Source organism: Anser brachyrhynchus, assembly GCF_964034855.1.
Source record: "Anser brachyrhynchus genome assembly, chromosome: 10".
Taxonomy (NCBI): Eukaryota; Metazoa; Chordata; class Aves; order Anseriformes; family Anatidae; genus Anser; species Anser brachyrhynchus.
The window spans coordinates 2,860,517-2,878,333 of NC_137705.1; the positions used below are offsets into that span (position 1 = coordinate 2,860,517).

The 17,817-nt window shown below is 38.4% G+C and overlaps 1 protein-coding gene across 15 annotated transcripts in view; it reads right to left on the reverse strand.

Moving 5' to 3' along the window:
• The window catches only part of CNTN6 (contactin 6), a 143,702-nt gene that overhangs the window by 17,914 nt on the left and 107,971 nt on the right, over window positions 1-17,817 (reverse strand). For all 15 annotated transcript variants that reach the window (XM_080605768.1, XM_080605769.1, XM_080605770.1 and 12 more), the window contains one exon: window positions 4,435-4,562. In XM_080605768.1, the coding sequence (XP_080461894.1) occupies window positions 4,435-4,562 (128 nt within the window). The remainder of the gene's footprint in view (window positions 1-4,434; window positions 4,563-17,817) is intronic.

Consider the following 17,817-nt stretch of genomic DNA (forward strand, 5'->3'; position numbering starts at 1 on the left):
AAAATTTTCAGGAGCTGTATTAGTTTTGTGTTCATTCTGGCTTAACCCTGTGTGTTAGAAATGCACTTGAAAATTCGGGATTTTGGTTACCAAGGTCATGATTCCAAAATGTTCATGCATGACAGGGCACCCAACACCTTACCTTCAAAGACATTTTTCTTCAGACTGTTACCATCATTGTGTTAACTGATTAATATGTATGTACACACAGGCAGTAACCTGACCAGCTTCTTCCCAGCTTCTGAGCTGTGCTGGGTGAGTGATTGTTACAGCACTGGTCAAGTAGCAACAAGGTAGAATGTTGCATTTTCTGCCAGCCTTTCAAAAATAATAATAAAAAATAATAAAAAATCACTGGTTTCAGTGTTAAACCTGCTGCAGACATCATGTACCATTATCCAAGGAAAGTGAACAAAGAGTTTGTGTGATTTCTATTGTTATAGGTAAATAAGTTTTGTGTTTTTTTTTTCTTTTTCTTTTCTTGTTCCAGAATCATTAAGAAGCTGGCTGTCTAGAGAGAGCGTCAGAGGTTCTAGAGCTCAGACTTGGAACACTTTCTCAAATTTCTGTCTCTTCTGATTGCTCTTCATGACTACATAAAACTGTCATCATGGCAGCACCATCAGTTTGTCTGAAGTCAAGGACTGCAGAGATGTGAAGGACTCAGATGACTGTCTGGAAGATACTTGATCATTAAATTAAAGCAATCTCTTCTTCTCCCTGGAAGCAGAGTGTCACATACAATAAATTCCAGATGATTCAAGGGCCATAGTCTCTGTTGGCACAACTCCACTGATTTCAGCACACATTGGCAAAAAACTTGGCTCCATAAATCTCAAGTGAAGTAATTCCATTGTGAAGAACAGGTAACTTTTATAGAATAATGTTGAAAAGTATCTGCGAACTACAGGACAATTCTACAAAGTTTTCTTTTCTTACTCTTTTTTTCCTCCACTATTATTCTCACAACTGAAATAGATCAACACGAATAACATAATTCTATGAAATTACATTACTTGTAGCAATGATGTATTATTTTTTTTTTTTGTAAAAAAAAATCCATTTATTTCTATGGAAAAGTTGAAGAAAAACTAAGGAAGAATGATACAATTAGGATTGTACATCATTTGTAATCAGATTCAATAGTTACATTCTGAAACCCATAGAATAAAAATAACAAATGATGTAATTTTTTTAATCGTGAAGTTTTTAAGACTTTACCAGAGCCCATTGTCTGTTGTACGGGAAGGGGCCATTAGTTTGTTGTGATTAAACTGGTTGGGAATTTTTGGAAAGTCTTCTTCAAGAGAAAGTTCCAATACTATTATGGTTGCCTCATAAGGTCAGTAATATTTTTGTGCCATTATTTGATCACACTCCAAAGACAGGATCAAGATCAAAAATAATAGAAATGATCAGAAATATAGATCAGAATAATAAAAAAGATCAGAAATAATAGAAATGCAATCCTGTTATGTAACGTTATTAGACAGATTCAAAATTTCAGAGATCATTTCTCTGTTAAAAACCTATTGAATGAGAAACTTAGGATAAATATTTTGAAGAAATGCATTCAATGGAACTCACTACTGAACTGATATTTTGGAATAACAGAACATAAAGGTTTCATCTTCTAACACGACAAATCCCAATAATTACATGCTTCTAATTTCATAAGAACTGTACTTCCTTATTATCAGAAACCTATTTGCCTCCACCAAATAAATGTTGAAGACTGATCTTTTGGGAATTATACTGAATTTGTATATGATGTGTGTTTTTTAGCAGTGTTAGAAAAAAAAAAATTATGAGATTATCATCCTCTTGTATCTCCTGTTCTAGCCTACTCATATCCAGCAATACTACTGATGCAGAGTGGTTCACTTGTGTGATAATTTCTGTTTCTTTTATGAAGTCGTCTTTAAGACTACTACCTCAAATACTTTTAAAAGCTTCTTAAAAGCTCTTGGATCTACATTATCTATCTATCTTGCTTAGCAACTTCAGACATGTATTATATGGCAAATCCCATTCCAGAGGAGAAAATAGATAAGATGTTGTGAGTGCTTGAGGTATAATAAAGACTTCTCACACAATGAATAAACAACTCAATGAGCAGCAATAAACTTAATTTGCACATTAGATATGCTTTTCGAAGTTCTGACATTTCAGTTGAAAATAATGCTGAAGCAATGAGGCCTATAATTGAACAGCCAAAACTTCTCCAGAGGGGAAACAAAAACAAATGTTCCCTGCAAACAAGATCATTTTTATACCATGTTGTTACTGAGTGTTTTAATAAACTTTGTAAATGCCAAACAAAATATTTTTTTCATTTTTTTTAATGTGATTTTCCCATATTGCTTCATTAGGATGTATATATGTGGTATGAGAAATGGTATCTAACTTTAATGAAGTCAGAGCTGCCTAAACCCTAAACTTCTTGGTTTATTCACTGCTAGCTGTGCTGTAACATCATCTCAGATTACACATTGCACTGCATCAATGCTAATTGCTCTTTCATAGTATGAGTATGAAGCAGTTTTAGACAGCTGCAGTAGGTTAGGAAGAAGGACATTCCTGCAGGCTACAGTAAACATTCTGAAGTCACGGGAAAAAAAAAAAAAAAGAAAAAGACAGAATTACAAATTGTATTTAATAACATGCTCTTCTTGTAACTGCAACCATTATTAATGTTAGCTCTTTTGCAAAACTGATAAATATGTTTACTATAATCTCACAAGTTCCACATTTTAACTTGTTCTTTTCATTTAAAATCAACAAATATGAATACATGTATAACATCTGCACTGAAAAGATCATCCAGGAACAAAGAGAAAGAAAACACGTTAAGTTTGTCTCTGTTTTTCTTCTTTTTTTTTCCCTCATTGATAAAACATCAGAGGATATAGAGCACATTCATTTCACATGCTGCTCACAGGAGCAGCTACACAAACAGTATCTCTTTTTATGTCCTCCAGCTCTGGACTAGCCCACCTGAGATATAAGTTGATACTAACACTTTTTACTAACGGAGATAGACCATCCATCAGCGTAGCAAAAACTTGAAGCAAAGGACTGCTTTGGATGTAATAGACTTTAATGTCTTCCATGATGCATTTATCTGTGTTTCAAAAATGAGTGAAAAACACTGCAGGGAAGACACACCCTGTAGAGCATCACTGCACTGGGACCAGGCCAGGTGAAGCTGAGCAAAGCCACGTGCCCAAATGGTGCCCACTGCAGCAACCAGGGACTACCACCCACGTGGGACCTTGCACAAAAGGTCCTTTTCTGCCAGTGCCCACCTTCCTGGATCATGTACTAACTTTGTAGTTATGCTATCCAGTATCTCATGAGTTCCCATCAGTCATTTTGTCTTAGAGGACTTACAATTTGGCTTTTTATAACTACCCATACTGAGAAGAGCTCACTTTCAAAGACTTTCAAAGAGACAAGTTGTTTTCTTTGTAAGGAGAGAATTTAAATTTTAGTCCATATTCATTATGGAGAAGAAAATAATGGTAATGTGCAAGGAGGATGTTCCTCATTCTTCCTTCAGAAAAAGACTTGCTTAGTTACATGGTTCTGTAGCTAACTGTCAAAATGGTTTAAGTGAAGCAAAAATAAAATGTAGGGAAATGTAAACAAAAAATCAAATACTTTCAGACTGTATCCAGGAAAACAAAATAGTCTAAAAGCAGAGAAGATATTCTGACAGATTCTTTACTTTATTGTTAATGCAGCAATTAGACTGGGGAAGGGCTGTGGAGGATGGACATTTTAATACTGAGAGTCAAAAGCCAAGTGAAGACATAAAGAATAGTTTTCACTTGGCTCTGATTTGTTTTAGAGTTTTTTTGCCAAAGTAGCACGCAGCAGCTGGGACGCAGAGGAGGAGTGGGTGGCTTTCGGATCTGCGGGGATGCAACATATGCAACATATATCTGTGCAAAATGTATCTGTGCTGAAGAAAATAAATCCACCTGATTTTGAGATTAATACATAGTGTCTTATTTCCTTTTTACACCCCAGCTTTAAAGTCTCTTCTGAATCTCAGATGGGATAGAAATTATAAATGAGCTGAATAAATTCATGTAAACACACTGCACAGGGGCCACCAAACTGCAACAGTGCAGCCCATGTCTGTGACATCTACATGGTACAGCAGTGCAAATATCATTATTAATGCTACAGTACATTTCTGTTGGGAGACCTTGCTGATAAACAAATTGATCATCAAACTGGTGTGGTCATGAGGTTTCCCTTGCTGCAAGCATTTTAAGCTGTAAACTGCACGTAAAAACCTGTCGCTATTGACTGGAATACTGACTGGCACAGTTTTGGGCATCCCACTGAAATAAAAATAAAAAACAACAGCAGCAAAAAACGCTTTCTAATATTCATAAAGCCCAAAGAAAAATACTAATGTACCTTTCACAGTCAGGCTCCCTGAATTTCTGGCAATTCCAAACTGATTTGTTGCTATACAGGTGTACACCCCGGCATCTGACTTGGTGATGTTGTAGAGCCTGAGACTGCCATCCTCAAGGAAGACAATCCTGGGAAAATAAACAAGGAAACACACAAAAAAATAAGAAAAAATACTTCTGTTACAGGAACTGTTACAAAAATTGAATGTTTTTTTCTAATATTTAAATGCCTCCAGTATGTTCTTTCTCTTCTACAGCATGCGGAATATGTATCAACTACTTTTCACCTCTTCTTATTATTGATTTCTATATTGGGAAAGTTGTATTGACATACTGGAATTGACCACTAACTTATCTAGTTCACTTGCAGTAAAATTAGGGGTCTCAAGAGAATGAAGGAAGACCCAACTTGTTACCTAATTGTGCTATATTTTACCATAGGGAGCTTTTTTTCCAGATCTCAATGTTCTGATGCTATACTAATGTTATGTCTGAGGCCAGCTGCCTGTGCAATTTTGTCAGGATTATTAAAAGACATTAGCAGACTAGCTGAGATGCTGAAATGCCATCTCACAAGCCAAAGAGCCAAATCAAATACACCGCTGTCTCACAGGGCCCTCAAATCACCTTGTTAGTCACTATGTTGTTCACACCAGTTTGCTGAGGATTGGGTAAATTGCATTTAATAGTAATTTCAGAACCACTCCTGGGTTTTATGGACAAGATTAATTTCTAAGCTTGTTTACATGCCTCTTCTTGTCAATGAGATACATTAGGATATAAGCCAGTGCAGTGTTCAGCTTAAGTTTTCTTTAGGTAGGCTTTCGTGGCATGCCAGGAACCTTTCTACTTTTACACACAAGAACGGAGCTTCAGGGTTTGGGGATTTCCTTCACAAATACACAGAACACACATCTAGCAAAGGTAGAGAGTTTCAAAATGAAAACTGAATTATCTAGGCAATGAACTTTAGGACAGAAAGTAATATTATCCCATAAAATTTTCTTTATTTTGTGCCAGTTCTTCCATCCACCTGTTGCCTCTGGTAGATGTTGAAGTTTTGGTTATTTTTCTGAGCTCAGAAGGACAGTGGGCCGAAAGGCATGAAGTTCCTTGAAGTCTCAAGAAAATGGGGTCAGGGTTTCCATGTAGAGCCCCTCCTGCCAGTGTGGCCCCTGTGTGAGCACACTGCTTAGTAGGCATCAGAGAACCTGCAGCTAACAGGGAAGAGCAGTGCTCAGACACTGCGTTTTCCTAGATCTGACAAAATCCAGATGTAAGTCATAAATCCAACAGAAAAGAGGCTTCATTCATTCCAGTGCTCACAGAAGCACTGCATTATTCTTTTATATTCTTCTTTTAATTGACATTTAAATCTAATACAAGAATCCTTTTATAAAAAGAAAATATCTAATTCATGCATCACAGCTTGGGTATTTAATATTTATTACTGACAACATAAGATTGGATGATGTAATGAATTATTAAAGGAAACGAACAATAACAAGAGCAGAAGTTGAAGCTGGCAGTACTATCATAGCTGTTAAATCACAAAAACCATCACAGCATCTTGCTGTATTCCACTCTTGTATTTATATGCTTGTAGCTATAAGCATAACACACATCAAGCCTTGTTCTGCTTCCCATTACCCTCTCCCAGCCTCGCGGCTGATGGAGGGAAGTGCCAGACTCAGATTTCCAACCCTGTGTTGAAACACTGAGGACAACCCGGCCCGCAGCCCTGCCAGGGAGCTGCAAAGCAGGGGCTGCAGCAGATTCACAAGGTGGATGGAGGGGAGCACACCCATGGGGACAGGACGGTGGGGATGTGCTGTTCTGGAGGTCGTGTGCTCCATCCCCCCTCCATTTGCTCCCACTGCTGAACCAGCAGGACGCTCCGCTGTGCCTCAGTGCTGATTGAATTCACCTTGCAATCTCCATGTTTCACCAGCTGCGATGCATGCTGCTTCTTCCCTTCATTTCTCTCCTTGTAAAGTCCTGACTCTGTAGAAGACTTGCTCCTGCTCAGAGGCAGATTTAGGAGTGAGGAGCCCTGAGTTGGGACGTCTGCATGGCAGTGAGGACACTCTCCTGCCCTTCCAGCTCCTCCAGGGTGCTCATGTGGCACCTGCTCCCTGCAGCGTCTCTCACTGGGGTGTGGAGCTGAGAGGGGATGGGATTCAGGTTTGAATGAAAAATCTTTGTTACCTTGGCAATAATCACCAGCTACTGCAGTGGTTGCTTGCCTGCAATTTGTAGTATGATGAGAAAATAAGTTGGGGTTTAATAATGTATCATGTAACCACATTAATGTATCCGTTTATTAATATCATATATCCAAATACATCGGAGAGGAGCAAAATACAAATCAACAAAGTACACTCTTTAACGTAATGATGTATCAACCAAACAACATTTTCAGATAAGGAAGGATGAATAAGCAAGAAACCTGAGGTTATAAGTGCATCTCCTTGGTGTGGGGAGACACCCGAGGGCAGTATTTCAAAGGTGGGTTTAAATATGAGGAAACACTTACAGGTTTTTCACTTCTGCCTTTGCAATGTTCTTTGCATTAATGATGCATTTCTTCGCACTAGTTTGTACCAGCCGCAAGAAAACACTGTCATCAAAAACTGCTGGTGATAAAATAGTTGATTCAATTGACTGGTTAGCTAATGTATGGTGGCTTTATTACGGTGCCAACAGATACTCAAGCGTGGATCAGCAAATGCTCATAAATTGGATACCTGAATTATAAGTTATAATGAGACAACTTAGTGTCTCTCCCACCATCAAATATTGATGCCCTAATATTTTTCCTGCAGTTGTACCTAAAAACTCTACGTACAGACTGGAATCTAGAAGTGGGTATGAGGCAAAAACAGACAATCCTAGTCCCCAGAAGCTTCCACTACAAGTAAATATCCAGGAAAAAAAGAGTCTGTAAAAATACACAATAATAAAGGGAAGAATCTTTGAATGCACAGGCTCTGTGCATAGCCCTCTAAGGATTACTGGTTATGGCTTTTTCACTGAAGTTTAGTGATGTCTAGTTTAGACTTTTTTTCATGTATTCTTTGTTAGGAATTGAGATCTGAATAATTCACAGCTTCGTGGTTTATTCACTAAGAGGGGTTTGTACCCACTCGAGTGCTGATGAGGTAATGTTTGATCTTTAGAAATGCTGTTCTGAAGCAATACTTCCACAACTGGGTGAGCTGGGGCTGGAATGGCTCTTTCAGCGGATCAAAACAGAGCTCAGCAAAGACAAGCCATGAGCTAACAAAAGCTTCAGAGCTGCTTGAAACAGAGGTCACGTTACCTAAAGACAATTAGGGAGCTAGCTGTAAATACAGTACTTGGGCAGAATTTATGTAAAAACACAATGAGATCTGGAGTAATTAGCTAGCAGAAAAGGGAATTAAAGGGAAAAAAAAAAAAAGTAATTTCCAGATGTACCAAGGTCTGTGTCAGGAGAGGGATGAGAAGGCAGAACACAGCAGAAAATCAACATGATGCATTTCAAATGCATGGAAAAAAGCTCTGCAAAATACTGACCCAGTTGCCATGAATGGCAAAGTTGACATAAACTTCCTCAGAGCCACGACTTTGTGCCATGGGTGGGTTCAGAGGGGCTGCACTTTGTCCTCTTCCATTTATCTTCCAAATAATGGCACTGCGATTCTGACGGTGATGGGAATATTTCCTTTAATGGGCTTCAGATCAAGCTCTTACAAACGGTTTAAAAAGAAGCTGTGAAATGCATGTCTCACCTGCTGAAAGGCTCGCTGAAAACCGTTACTTTTCACAACATTTTAGACTGCGTGAAGGCTATAGATAATAATTCTTACCATTTGCATCAGGAGACAAGGTAACTTCAAGTACTGTGACAAGACAGAAAAGTTAACTCGCCCAATATAGTGCAAGTAGAATGTTTTCTCTGCCAGAAAAAAAAAAATGGACTTTACTCCATAAGTAAATGAGTGTTTGTCAAGGGACAAACATCAAAAGATCTGCAGTGGAGCTGATAAATATGTCGCTGGTAAAGGAGGAGAAAGAAGAATGAAAGGAGCTACTTGGGACACAGCTGTTCACGAAGTCCTGTTGCAGCAAGGGATCGCGTAGGCATCTCCAACTTACAAAACGTTTCAGTGCTTATCAGGCTCGTGCTGATGCTGATGTTCCTGCCTGAATTATGCAGGTGCTACCTCTGGGTAAATAGCTCAATTAAGTAAAGACACTATGGGGAAATGAAGAGATGAAAATCCGGTGATATAAACTCATACAACGTTCCAGCACACACGAGCTGATTGGAAATGCTCTGAAATGCCATTCCATATGTAACCAGCCTGGGAACCTGCCCCACAAAGAGCTGGGTATGGTGGATGAAGTTCGCTTCAAGTGGATCATGCGAACGTAAGACAGCTGTCAAAGCCCAGTTTGAGGACACAGCCAGGCAATTCCCTACCTGGAGCCAGTGCCCATGGCAGAGGCAGGGCCTCACAATCCTCAAGGCACCAAGCGAGTACAAGCCCAGGGTTTGGCTCCAGAAGTGATGCCTTTCTGAGCAGGATGACAACTGATTTCAGGAATCGATCCAAAGCAATTTGAGCCTCCATGAACCTTCAGTCACACACCAGCTCGGGAGAAGTTTTTCCCCAGTTAAGCACGGTGTAAGTGGTGTCCTTTTGTTTGCTTTTAATTTGGTAATTTCATGGGATTGATCCATGTCCTCGTCCTCTCTGAGTGACTCCATTAATGTGAAAGATAAGTGCTACACAGGAAAAGGGAAAACGGGCTACCCAAGATCTGCTGGAGTCAAAACTCTGCGTAATGTTCAAAAGAATAGTTTGCAATGTTTCTGCAGAAGACATGAAGCTGGGAAGAAGTGAGAGCTCATTAAAATTGTCACACATACTTTTTAAGTAAAGAACTTGAGAAATCAAGCAGGGATGATAGGTACAGCTTTTAATTAACCAGGCCAAACAAACCATCTCCGAAAGTGTTGTCTCATGTGAACAAAAGACTGTTGATGGCTATTTGCTTTGATCTTAAGAGCATGAAAGAATAATATGTATTTAGCAAGGCCGATAGAAAAATAAAATCTGAGAAAAGAAAGAGGTGTCAACTCATTAGATTTTGAAGTGTTTTGTGCACTGCTGTATTACTCAGCCTATCTGTTTTAGAGAGGTACAATTTTAATTCATGGATGTGAATTACATTAATTCAATACAGCAAATGTCTTTGAAATCTCCATCAAAATCAGCTGAGCTACACTGGTGTAATACTAGGGGTGATTCAAACCTATGTCTGCAGATTTCAGCACTTCCAGTAGTACAGTTATCTTTTCAAGGGCATAAAATAATTCCTTTCAAAATAAAGTAACCCTGATACTTGATGTAAAGATTCACCCTTCTTTTCTCCTCTCTGCCTCTAACATCAAGTGTCTGACACCTCATAATGTTATTGAAGTCATCATCACGGCACTGTGCAGATAAAAAGGGAGTATGCTGGATCTGATGAAATCAGAGGCAAAGTAATTTTTATTATCTGAGAAATCCTATTTGAAACCATGTCTTCGCAGTCTCACTTTAGTGCTCAAGAGCAAAACCACTGTTGCTTTCACAGGCTATGAAAAGCTATTGTTTATAAATGTCTTCAGGTATGCTAGCAGATGCTGAGACAATAACTGACTTTTCTAATTTTGCAAAGATTGGTAAGCATGAGAGAGGCTGAATTAAAAAGCACAAGGAGAAGCAAGCAAGGGACAGCCACTTGAACAGAGATCTCAAGTGACTCAGAATTCCTACTGATTTATGCAGATGTAAATGCAAGTAAAGTTTGACTGAGTGAATGAATTGTACCTGCTGATGACAGCTCTGGTATTTTTGAAAAGGTCCCACTGAGTCCCATCTGAGATCCAACTGTCTGTATTATATGTTAATGATCTTTGTACCTGTTTATCCTATCCTGAGTGTAATTTGTATGCTAATACTATTGCCATTTAATAAACTATGCTTAAATGAAGATTTTCCTTATCTGCATGCTGGTATAAATGAGCTTCAGAGTTGATTGACAATTAACTGGAAATAAAATAAATGCCATTAAACTCTGTGTTAACTATTTAGATCAAAACAAAATTACATAATCTATCTGAATAGTCTTATTAAAACATTTTAGAAAAGAATACCAATAGCAATGGCAAAAGGTGTCAATAAAACACTGTTCCTTTCTATTTCCCCGAATTTCTAAAATGTTCCTAAACCTGAACATTATTTTTGCATAGAATCTTCGTAATTTGGAACTACAAATATTTATTTTATGTAAATTTCTACAGACATCTGATTTGAGTTTTACTCCATTGTGAAGCTTTGAGGCAAATTACAATATTTTCAGGAGACTGTACTCTCATTAACGTAAAACAGTGATAATTGCTATGCTGTCTTTAATATACTTGTGATAAATGTGAGGCAAATGTCTTTACGTGCTGGCCAAAGCAAAAAGTAGGAAAACCACCATGTTTGTAGATATGTGCCTAAACCTACTGAAGTATTATGTCTCAAAACTTGCAGCTGTGGAATACTGGGCAGCAGCATCTCTATGCATATGGGAAAGAAAGACTTGCCAACCAAATAGCTAGTTTGATAATGGACCAAAACAAAAGATAACCCCCCCAAATGTTTTAATCCCTTCAGCTTTCTAAATCACTGCAATAATTTTTAACAGACAAACACTGCTCTTCCTTTTCCCACATAGGTAACTTGGTCTCCTGTCGTATTTAGCAGATATGGCCCATTTATGGGTCCTCTCTCCCGTGTGTCTGTCCTCATCCTATCTGAAATCTAAACAGCTGATGTCATGAGATTTCATATAACCTAGACCGAGACAAGAGCCATACCTTAGCAAGTCCAGCCAAAAAGGTCTCTCTCAGTTACAAGTCTATTTTGTGGACAGGGCATAATAAAACATGGTATTTATCTAGCTGTACATCAACCAGTCTGAACATTCATAAAAGAAAAAAATGATAGTGGTAAAGTAATACACTAAGAAGGAAAGGATCAGGAGCCAGACTGCAAAATTCTGTGGTGAGAATCCAAGTAGAAAATAACCTGAACTGTGAGAGAAAAAGGTTGCCATGTTTTCTATTTGCCAACAAATTCTGTTGCTTTTATAAGATCTTTACAGCTCTGGTACATTAGAGAAAATTTCTTCCAGCACAGGATGGTATGCCCACACTACTACTATTCAATCTAATCCCACTATTAATCATTATTTTTATGATTTGGATATTATCAGGAGTTCAGAGGCACCCATTCATACATCCAAATTCACTCTAGATGTAAAACTAAGACCTTAATATGGGACTTAAGTGGAATTTAAACAGTACATAAGGCCCTGAATTACCCTGTGTGTGGGAGTTTAATTCACTTAGAGAAATCTTCTTCCCTATCTGCTTGTCAGAACGTATTTCAAAAAATAAAAGTACAATAAAACCTGCAGTTAACTTCAAATTGTTCCGTATATACTAGCAGCAAGTGACACCAGGTACACAGCGTGGTGCTCACTTGTTTTCAGAAACCCTGAACCAGCACGTTGCATGCATGCATACACATAAGAGATGTGCAGCATTGGAGATGCTCTTGCTGTAGGTGTATTCTAATGTTGAAGTGATTTTTTAACAATCACGAAAGGGATTTTGGAACAAGTAGTCCAAATTCCCAAGCTCGGGCAAACAATTCCTAGGAGAGCAAAAAAGGAAGGACCAAAATCCACGTTCTTCTCCACTCAGGAGCTCTCACTGCTGCTTTGCCATTGACTTGCTCTCTGAGCTCATCCCCTGAATCCCTCTGCTCTTCTCCTCAGCCTGACTGCATTCATCTTTGGTCATTTCAGCTTCCACAACGACCACTCTTATCTCTGCACGTGTCCTTGCTCCCGTGTCTTTAGGTCTCATTACTTCCAGCTTTCTCTACCCCTTGACTTGGTTACCTCTTGGTTTGCAGGAAACCCTGAGGCAATCCCCAGATTGTCTGCAGAATTTGTGCTTAACATGACCTATAATGGTTGGACTCTGTGTGTTTCACTGAAGCCTTAGACCCACAGCCTTTCTCAAAATAACACAGAACATTGATATTTTGTCATTTTTATGTATGACTAATATGCTACCTCTTCTATGGGTCCCTTAAGCAGCTCTGTCATTCACTGAAAATTTGAAAAGATTTTTAGTTTTCATAGAAAAGATGTAGTAAAATATTGGTATTTCTTTGCAATAAAATCCCGATTTCCAACAACTTCTCATGTATTCAGGCTCCAGCACATGCTAAAGCAGAGGTGTTAGTATCCTCTTACAAAAGCACTAGCCACATTTTCAAGGTGCTGGTTCCTATACTTAGTCTCATGTAGTTCTTCACACTAAGAAAAATCCCAGAAACTCTTTGTCTTTTCATTCACATCTAGAGTATAACTGGCAACAGCTACCCATTTACCTATCATGCTAATCAATAACATCCTACGGCGTCTTTTTACACCATATCCCCAATACACCCTGATCTAGCCATTGCCTCTCATGTCACTTTTAGGTCAAATTTTTTTCCCTCAGGAATCTTTTATTTGGTGTTTGTGCAGTGCATGTTTTTCATCCACTGCTCATATTTCTGTATGCTACGGCAATACACACAAGAATAAGTGCAACAGTAATGATGTGCATGGCAGTACAACTTGGACTAGAAGAGGATCACAGAAGGTTGCATTCTCTCATTATTTTTTGTGTGAACTCCTAATTAGGAACCTTGATTCAAAGCCTGTTGAAGTCAATGGAAAAGCTCCAGTGAGATTAGCTGGCTTTGGATCAAATCCTAAACATCAATCAGAATATGTGCATGAAGCAGGGACAGAACATGAACTGAAAGGGAGAGAGGGCACAACACTGACACTCACTGGGGCTTAGTTTATTACAACTCCATATGACATGGAAGAGTGACAGATTGCTTGGGACATCTCAGCATGTAGGACAGCCCCTCGGAAAGGCTCACCTTAACAAGGTTCCCAGGAGTTGACTAGGAACAATTTAAAATTGTATTACAGAGATGTCATACAGAAGGGAAACTGTAATAAATCCAGTATCATGCAGGTTGTCACTCTTCCTTAAACATGAGAACATATGGTTCATTTGCTTACTTGATGCTCACGCTATCTGATGTGCTAAACAGTATTACATTAAGTAGTCAGTAATACATGATGAAATTAGGTTTATTGGCTTGTTCCATTATGAAACTCTCTAAGGAGACAGAAAAAAAATAGAAGAAAAGCCCTTTTCTTATGTCTTCCTCTGCACTAATATTCTCTGTCTTCTGCCTGCCAGAGTTTCATGGGGTCAAGTAGCAATGGGGGGCCCCTCCTGCCTTCTCATTACTTTACAGTGGATTGAGTTCAAATGGAAAGATAACAGAAGAAGAAGAAAGGGGGAAAACAAAGGAAAATAAGATTAAGAAGAAAAATAAAATATTCTTTTTCTTCCCCTCCTCTGTTCTCATTCTTCCTTCCCCCCGTATCTCCTTCCTCATCTTTCACACAGTCATAAGCTTTCGCCTCCCCTGCCTTCAGTCTCCTCTTGGGGGAAAAGAGAGAATTAACTAGAAGCATGAAAAACACAAAGAAGGAAAGACTGAAGGTACTTCAGGTCAGTCTGAGGCATTTTCTAGCATTCCTTTGATTGTAAAACTTTTTTTTTTTTTTTTGTAATGCCAATTTTAGCAGTTTTGCTGGATCACCAAACATTTCTGCTCATTTTTACTCACTCTTCAGTGAGTATTGTCATGGTTTATGGTCCTGCTAGATTCAATGACATTATTGAGAAGTAAGCCTGGGAAAATGCTTGTATACTTATACTTACATGCAACAGTGAAAACAGAAAACCAGCACTGCTGTTAGCAAATAAATATTCAGGAAGTATATTATCTCCACCCTTACTGGTCTTTTGCAATATCTTTTCTGCTATCATTCATGAAAAAAAGGAAGACCATTCTAATCTGAATGTGAGATATTTTTAGCCAGAATACAGAATATTCCTTGCAGCTCTCAGCATTCCATTGGGAAGGTGTAAGGATGGTTTTTGTCCAGTTATCAACAAATACGTTGTACTAGCATGGCCTAAGAGATGAAAAAACAAAGCAATTCTATACAGTAAGGTAAGGTTTTGCAGGAGTTTTCGTATCTTAGTATGCAAACTCAGACCAACCACAGAAAGCAGACAGGTAAATCCATGTCTTTGATTTCTGTCAGTTTAGTTGTTAGCAAGGAATGGAACTGAAGTGATTAATCAAATTTAGCAGATGTGGAATCAATTCCATTGGTTCCCTAAGCAAAATTAGAAATTCATCAAGGGAGAAGCTTAATTTGTATTCATGTTGACTTACAGCGATGATGTCTAAGATATCTGGAATTGCTCTGATTGCTGATGCCCACACTTCAAGTGCTCTATTTAAAAACTAAAATAGGAAATGAACTTCTTTACAAGCACGCAGACATTGATAAGATAGAAGAGTTAAGGCATATCATCAAAGCTATGCAAAGCTTCTTGTGGTAGAAAAACAAGGATAAAACGGAGATACACTTAATCCAGGCTTCAAAAACTGGACTTAAAAAATAAAATAATAGTAATATTAATATCCCATTCCTATTCACCTCGCCATATTGCTGTAGAAAGCTGGGAATAGGATAGTAAAAGTTAGAATAGCATAAGAAAATACTTCACATATGAAACTTGCTACCAGCATACAAATGCCTATACTATCTTTATCTGCAAACAGTGGGTGCATAAATCAGGGTGGTTTGTGGCACAAAACAGCATGACAAGCAAAGCTTCTCTTTGCCTGTGCGACTCAACTAGTCTGACTTCAGTACAGGTTTCTTTTTTTCAAACACTGTAGGTGTTTCATTTCTCCTGCTTTGTTCATCTAAAAGTTAGGCATCTCATTTGAGATAGAGGTGCCTGCCAAGAAAAAGTAAATAACTACCTTAGACTGCATATTGACTTCAGCTAAATAAAACTTAAGTGACATCAATCTTCTCCTTTGTTAGTAGACTACTACAAAATTTGGGATTTTCAATCCATTTTGTTATGATTCCTCCCCAAGCAGGATTTTTATTTTATTTATTTATTTAAAATAATGGATATTCTGGAAGGTTTCAGTACAAGCTAAACAAACAATGCTGACATTCTGGTAATTGAAATGTTTCACTGCAGCTTGTTGAACTGCCCTGACACATTTCTTTTCAAATTGGTTCAAGCTGAAATGCTATTTCACAGTGCAATATGCTTTATATGTTTTATTTGATTGGTAGATTGAGGACTTCTCATGTTTATCAATTAATTGCCTTTTTTTTTTTTTTAACTCCTCCTTTCTGTAATTCCAACAGCAGTCCACAAGAAGACAGACTTTTTTTAAATTTTTTTTTTTTTTTGGTGGAGGGGATGATGTGTATGGGGTAGGGGAGAGACCTGACTCCAAACAGCGGAGCAGCAGAAGAAAAACACAAGTGGACAGCAGCTGTGCACTCTCAGAAGGTTGTAGAAGAGTGGTCCTGTCCCGGAGACTGACAGAGCAGCTCAGGTGCAACATACAGCTGTGAGAGGATCCAGCCCTTTAGCTAATGAAACCTGCTGGGTTGTTGCATCTCTCTTGGTAGCAGGAGAGAATCCCCCTGAGCCTGAGCCTCCAAGGGGCAGCTGTAAGACCTCAGCAATTACCAGATAATTTTTCTAACCCTTAGTGGTAGTCTCCGATCACAACATCTGCTCAGTTTTCTTTGCATGAGGTTGTTGAAAGACAGCTTTTCTTTTCAGTGCTCAATCACTCTGCCATATTTCCTTTGAGAAATGGCAATAACTTGAATGTAAAATACAAAAAATAAATTCTCTCTCCCGTGCCACACTTACCAGGTAGAGCAGTTTTGTTTATGGCAGAGAATCAATTACCATCCTTCACTGCGATGGGGCTGAAGACTATCCTACAGGCAAGACCAGGAGCCAACAAGTATTGAGCATATTTTATTAACCCCTAAACATACTTCTTGTCCAGTCCCCAGAAAAGACCTGAAATTATGAATATTTGCTTTTTACTGATTATTAATGCATGGGAAGTGCTGCATATGACTAATGCATTCTTTCAGCCTACCTCATTTCTTTGTTTTCCCTTTGCTATCTTCATTTAAATTCTGAGTGGAGTGAATCACATATGTTTATATGCATTCACTACAGTGTTTGGGGATCCTTGGTTCACGCTGAGGGAACAGCACCTCTCCCTGGTAAGTAAACAGGGTTCCAATTCCCATTTATTAAAACGTTTAAATCAATTAAAAAAAAAAATTTCACTGGTCCTGAATCCACTGAAGATGATATGACATACATTCATAATGAAATCAGTGTCTAGACTTGCAAATTTGCTTTAATATATGAATTGTTCCTTTCCACTCTTTTCCACTTTTCCTCAGTGGGTGCATGAGATGATAAAAGTGAGGTGTGAGATGAAGAAAATTCCCTTTGGATTTTATTGAGACTACATAACAGAAAAATAGCTCCTATCTGTGTCAAAATCCCCAGCTTGGGAGTTCATAGCATTACGTTTGTTCTTTCTCTCTGCTGCATTTAATCTCCACATTAACTAAAATCCAAAGCACATGCCAGGAAAAGGTCTTGCATTTGGCAAAGGGCAAATAAATCTCTTCCAACTTTGACAGAAGCCCATTGGACAAGTGGCATTGCTCCCAAAAGCCCATTTCACAAAAATTGGATTCAAAGGAGGAGGTTAGTTGCACAAAAGAAATCTTGAAGCTGTACTAGACGATATGAAGAAGCTGACTAGAGGAATCATATGAAGAGAGAGAAGGCATAAACAAGGATTAGCCAACGATGAGATGCCTTTTGATTCCTGTAGCTGATAATCTCACGCTGCCTCTCTAAAGTGGCCAGCTGCACTAGCCAAAAAGAAACACCACTATTCAAAATGTGACCCATATGAATGAGGGTGAAAATAAATTATTTTGGAGAAGTATGAAATAGAATACTCAATGCAGAAGGAACATCGAGAAGAGGAACAGTAAGCAGACCCTATATATGTATGTTTTCTTTCCCATTTAATGTAAAAATTGATTGGGGAATTTTTTTTGAAGGACTTGTGTATGATTCAAATGTAATAAAGCATTCTATAACAGTTAAGGTATACAAATAGAAGATCCAGGCAAAGATGTTTTTGAACTACAGAGAAGACAGAGGAGAGGAATGGGGCAGGAAGAAAACATCTTAGAAGGCTGAGGACCTTCACCCAAGTACTGCAGCTTCGTAAATATAAAAAGGCTTGGCAGAAGAACCCCAGAGGAAATCAAG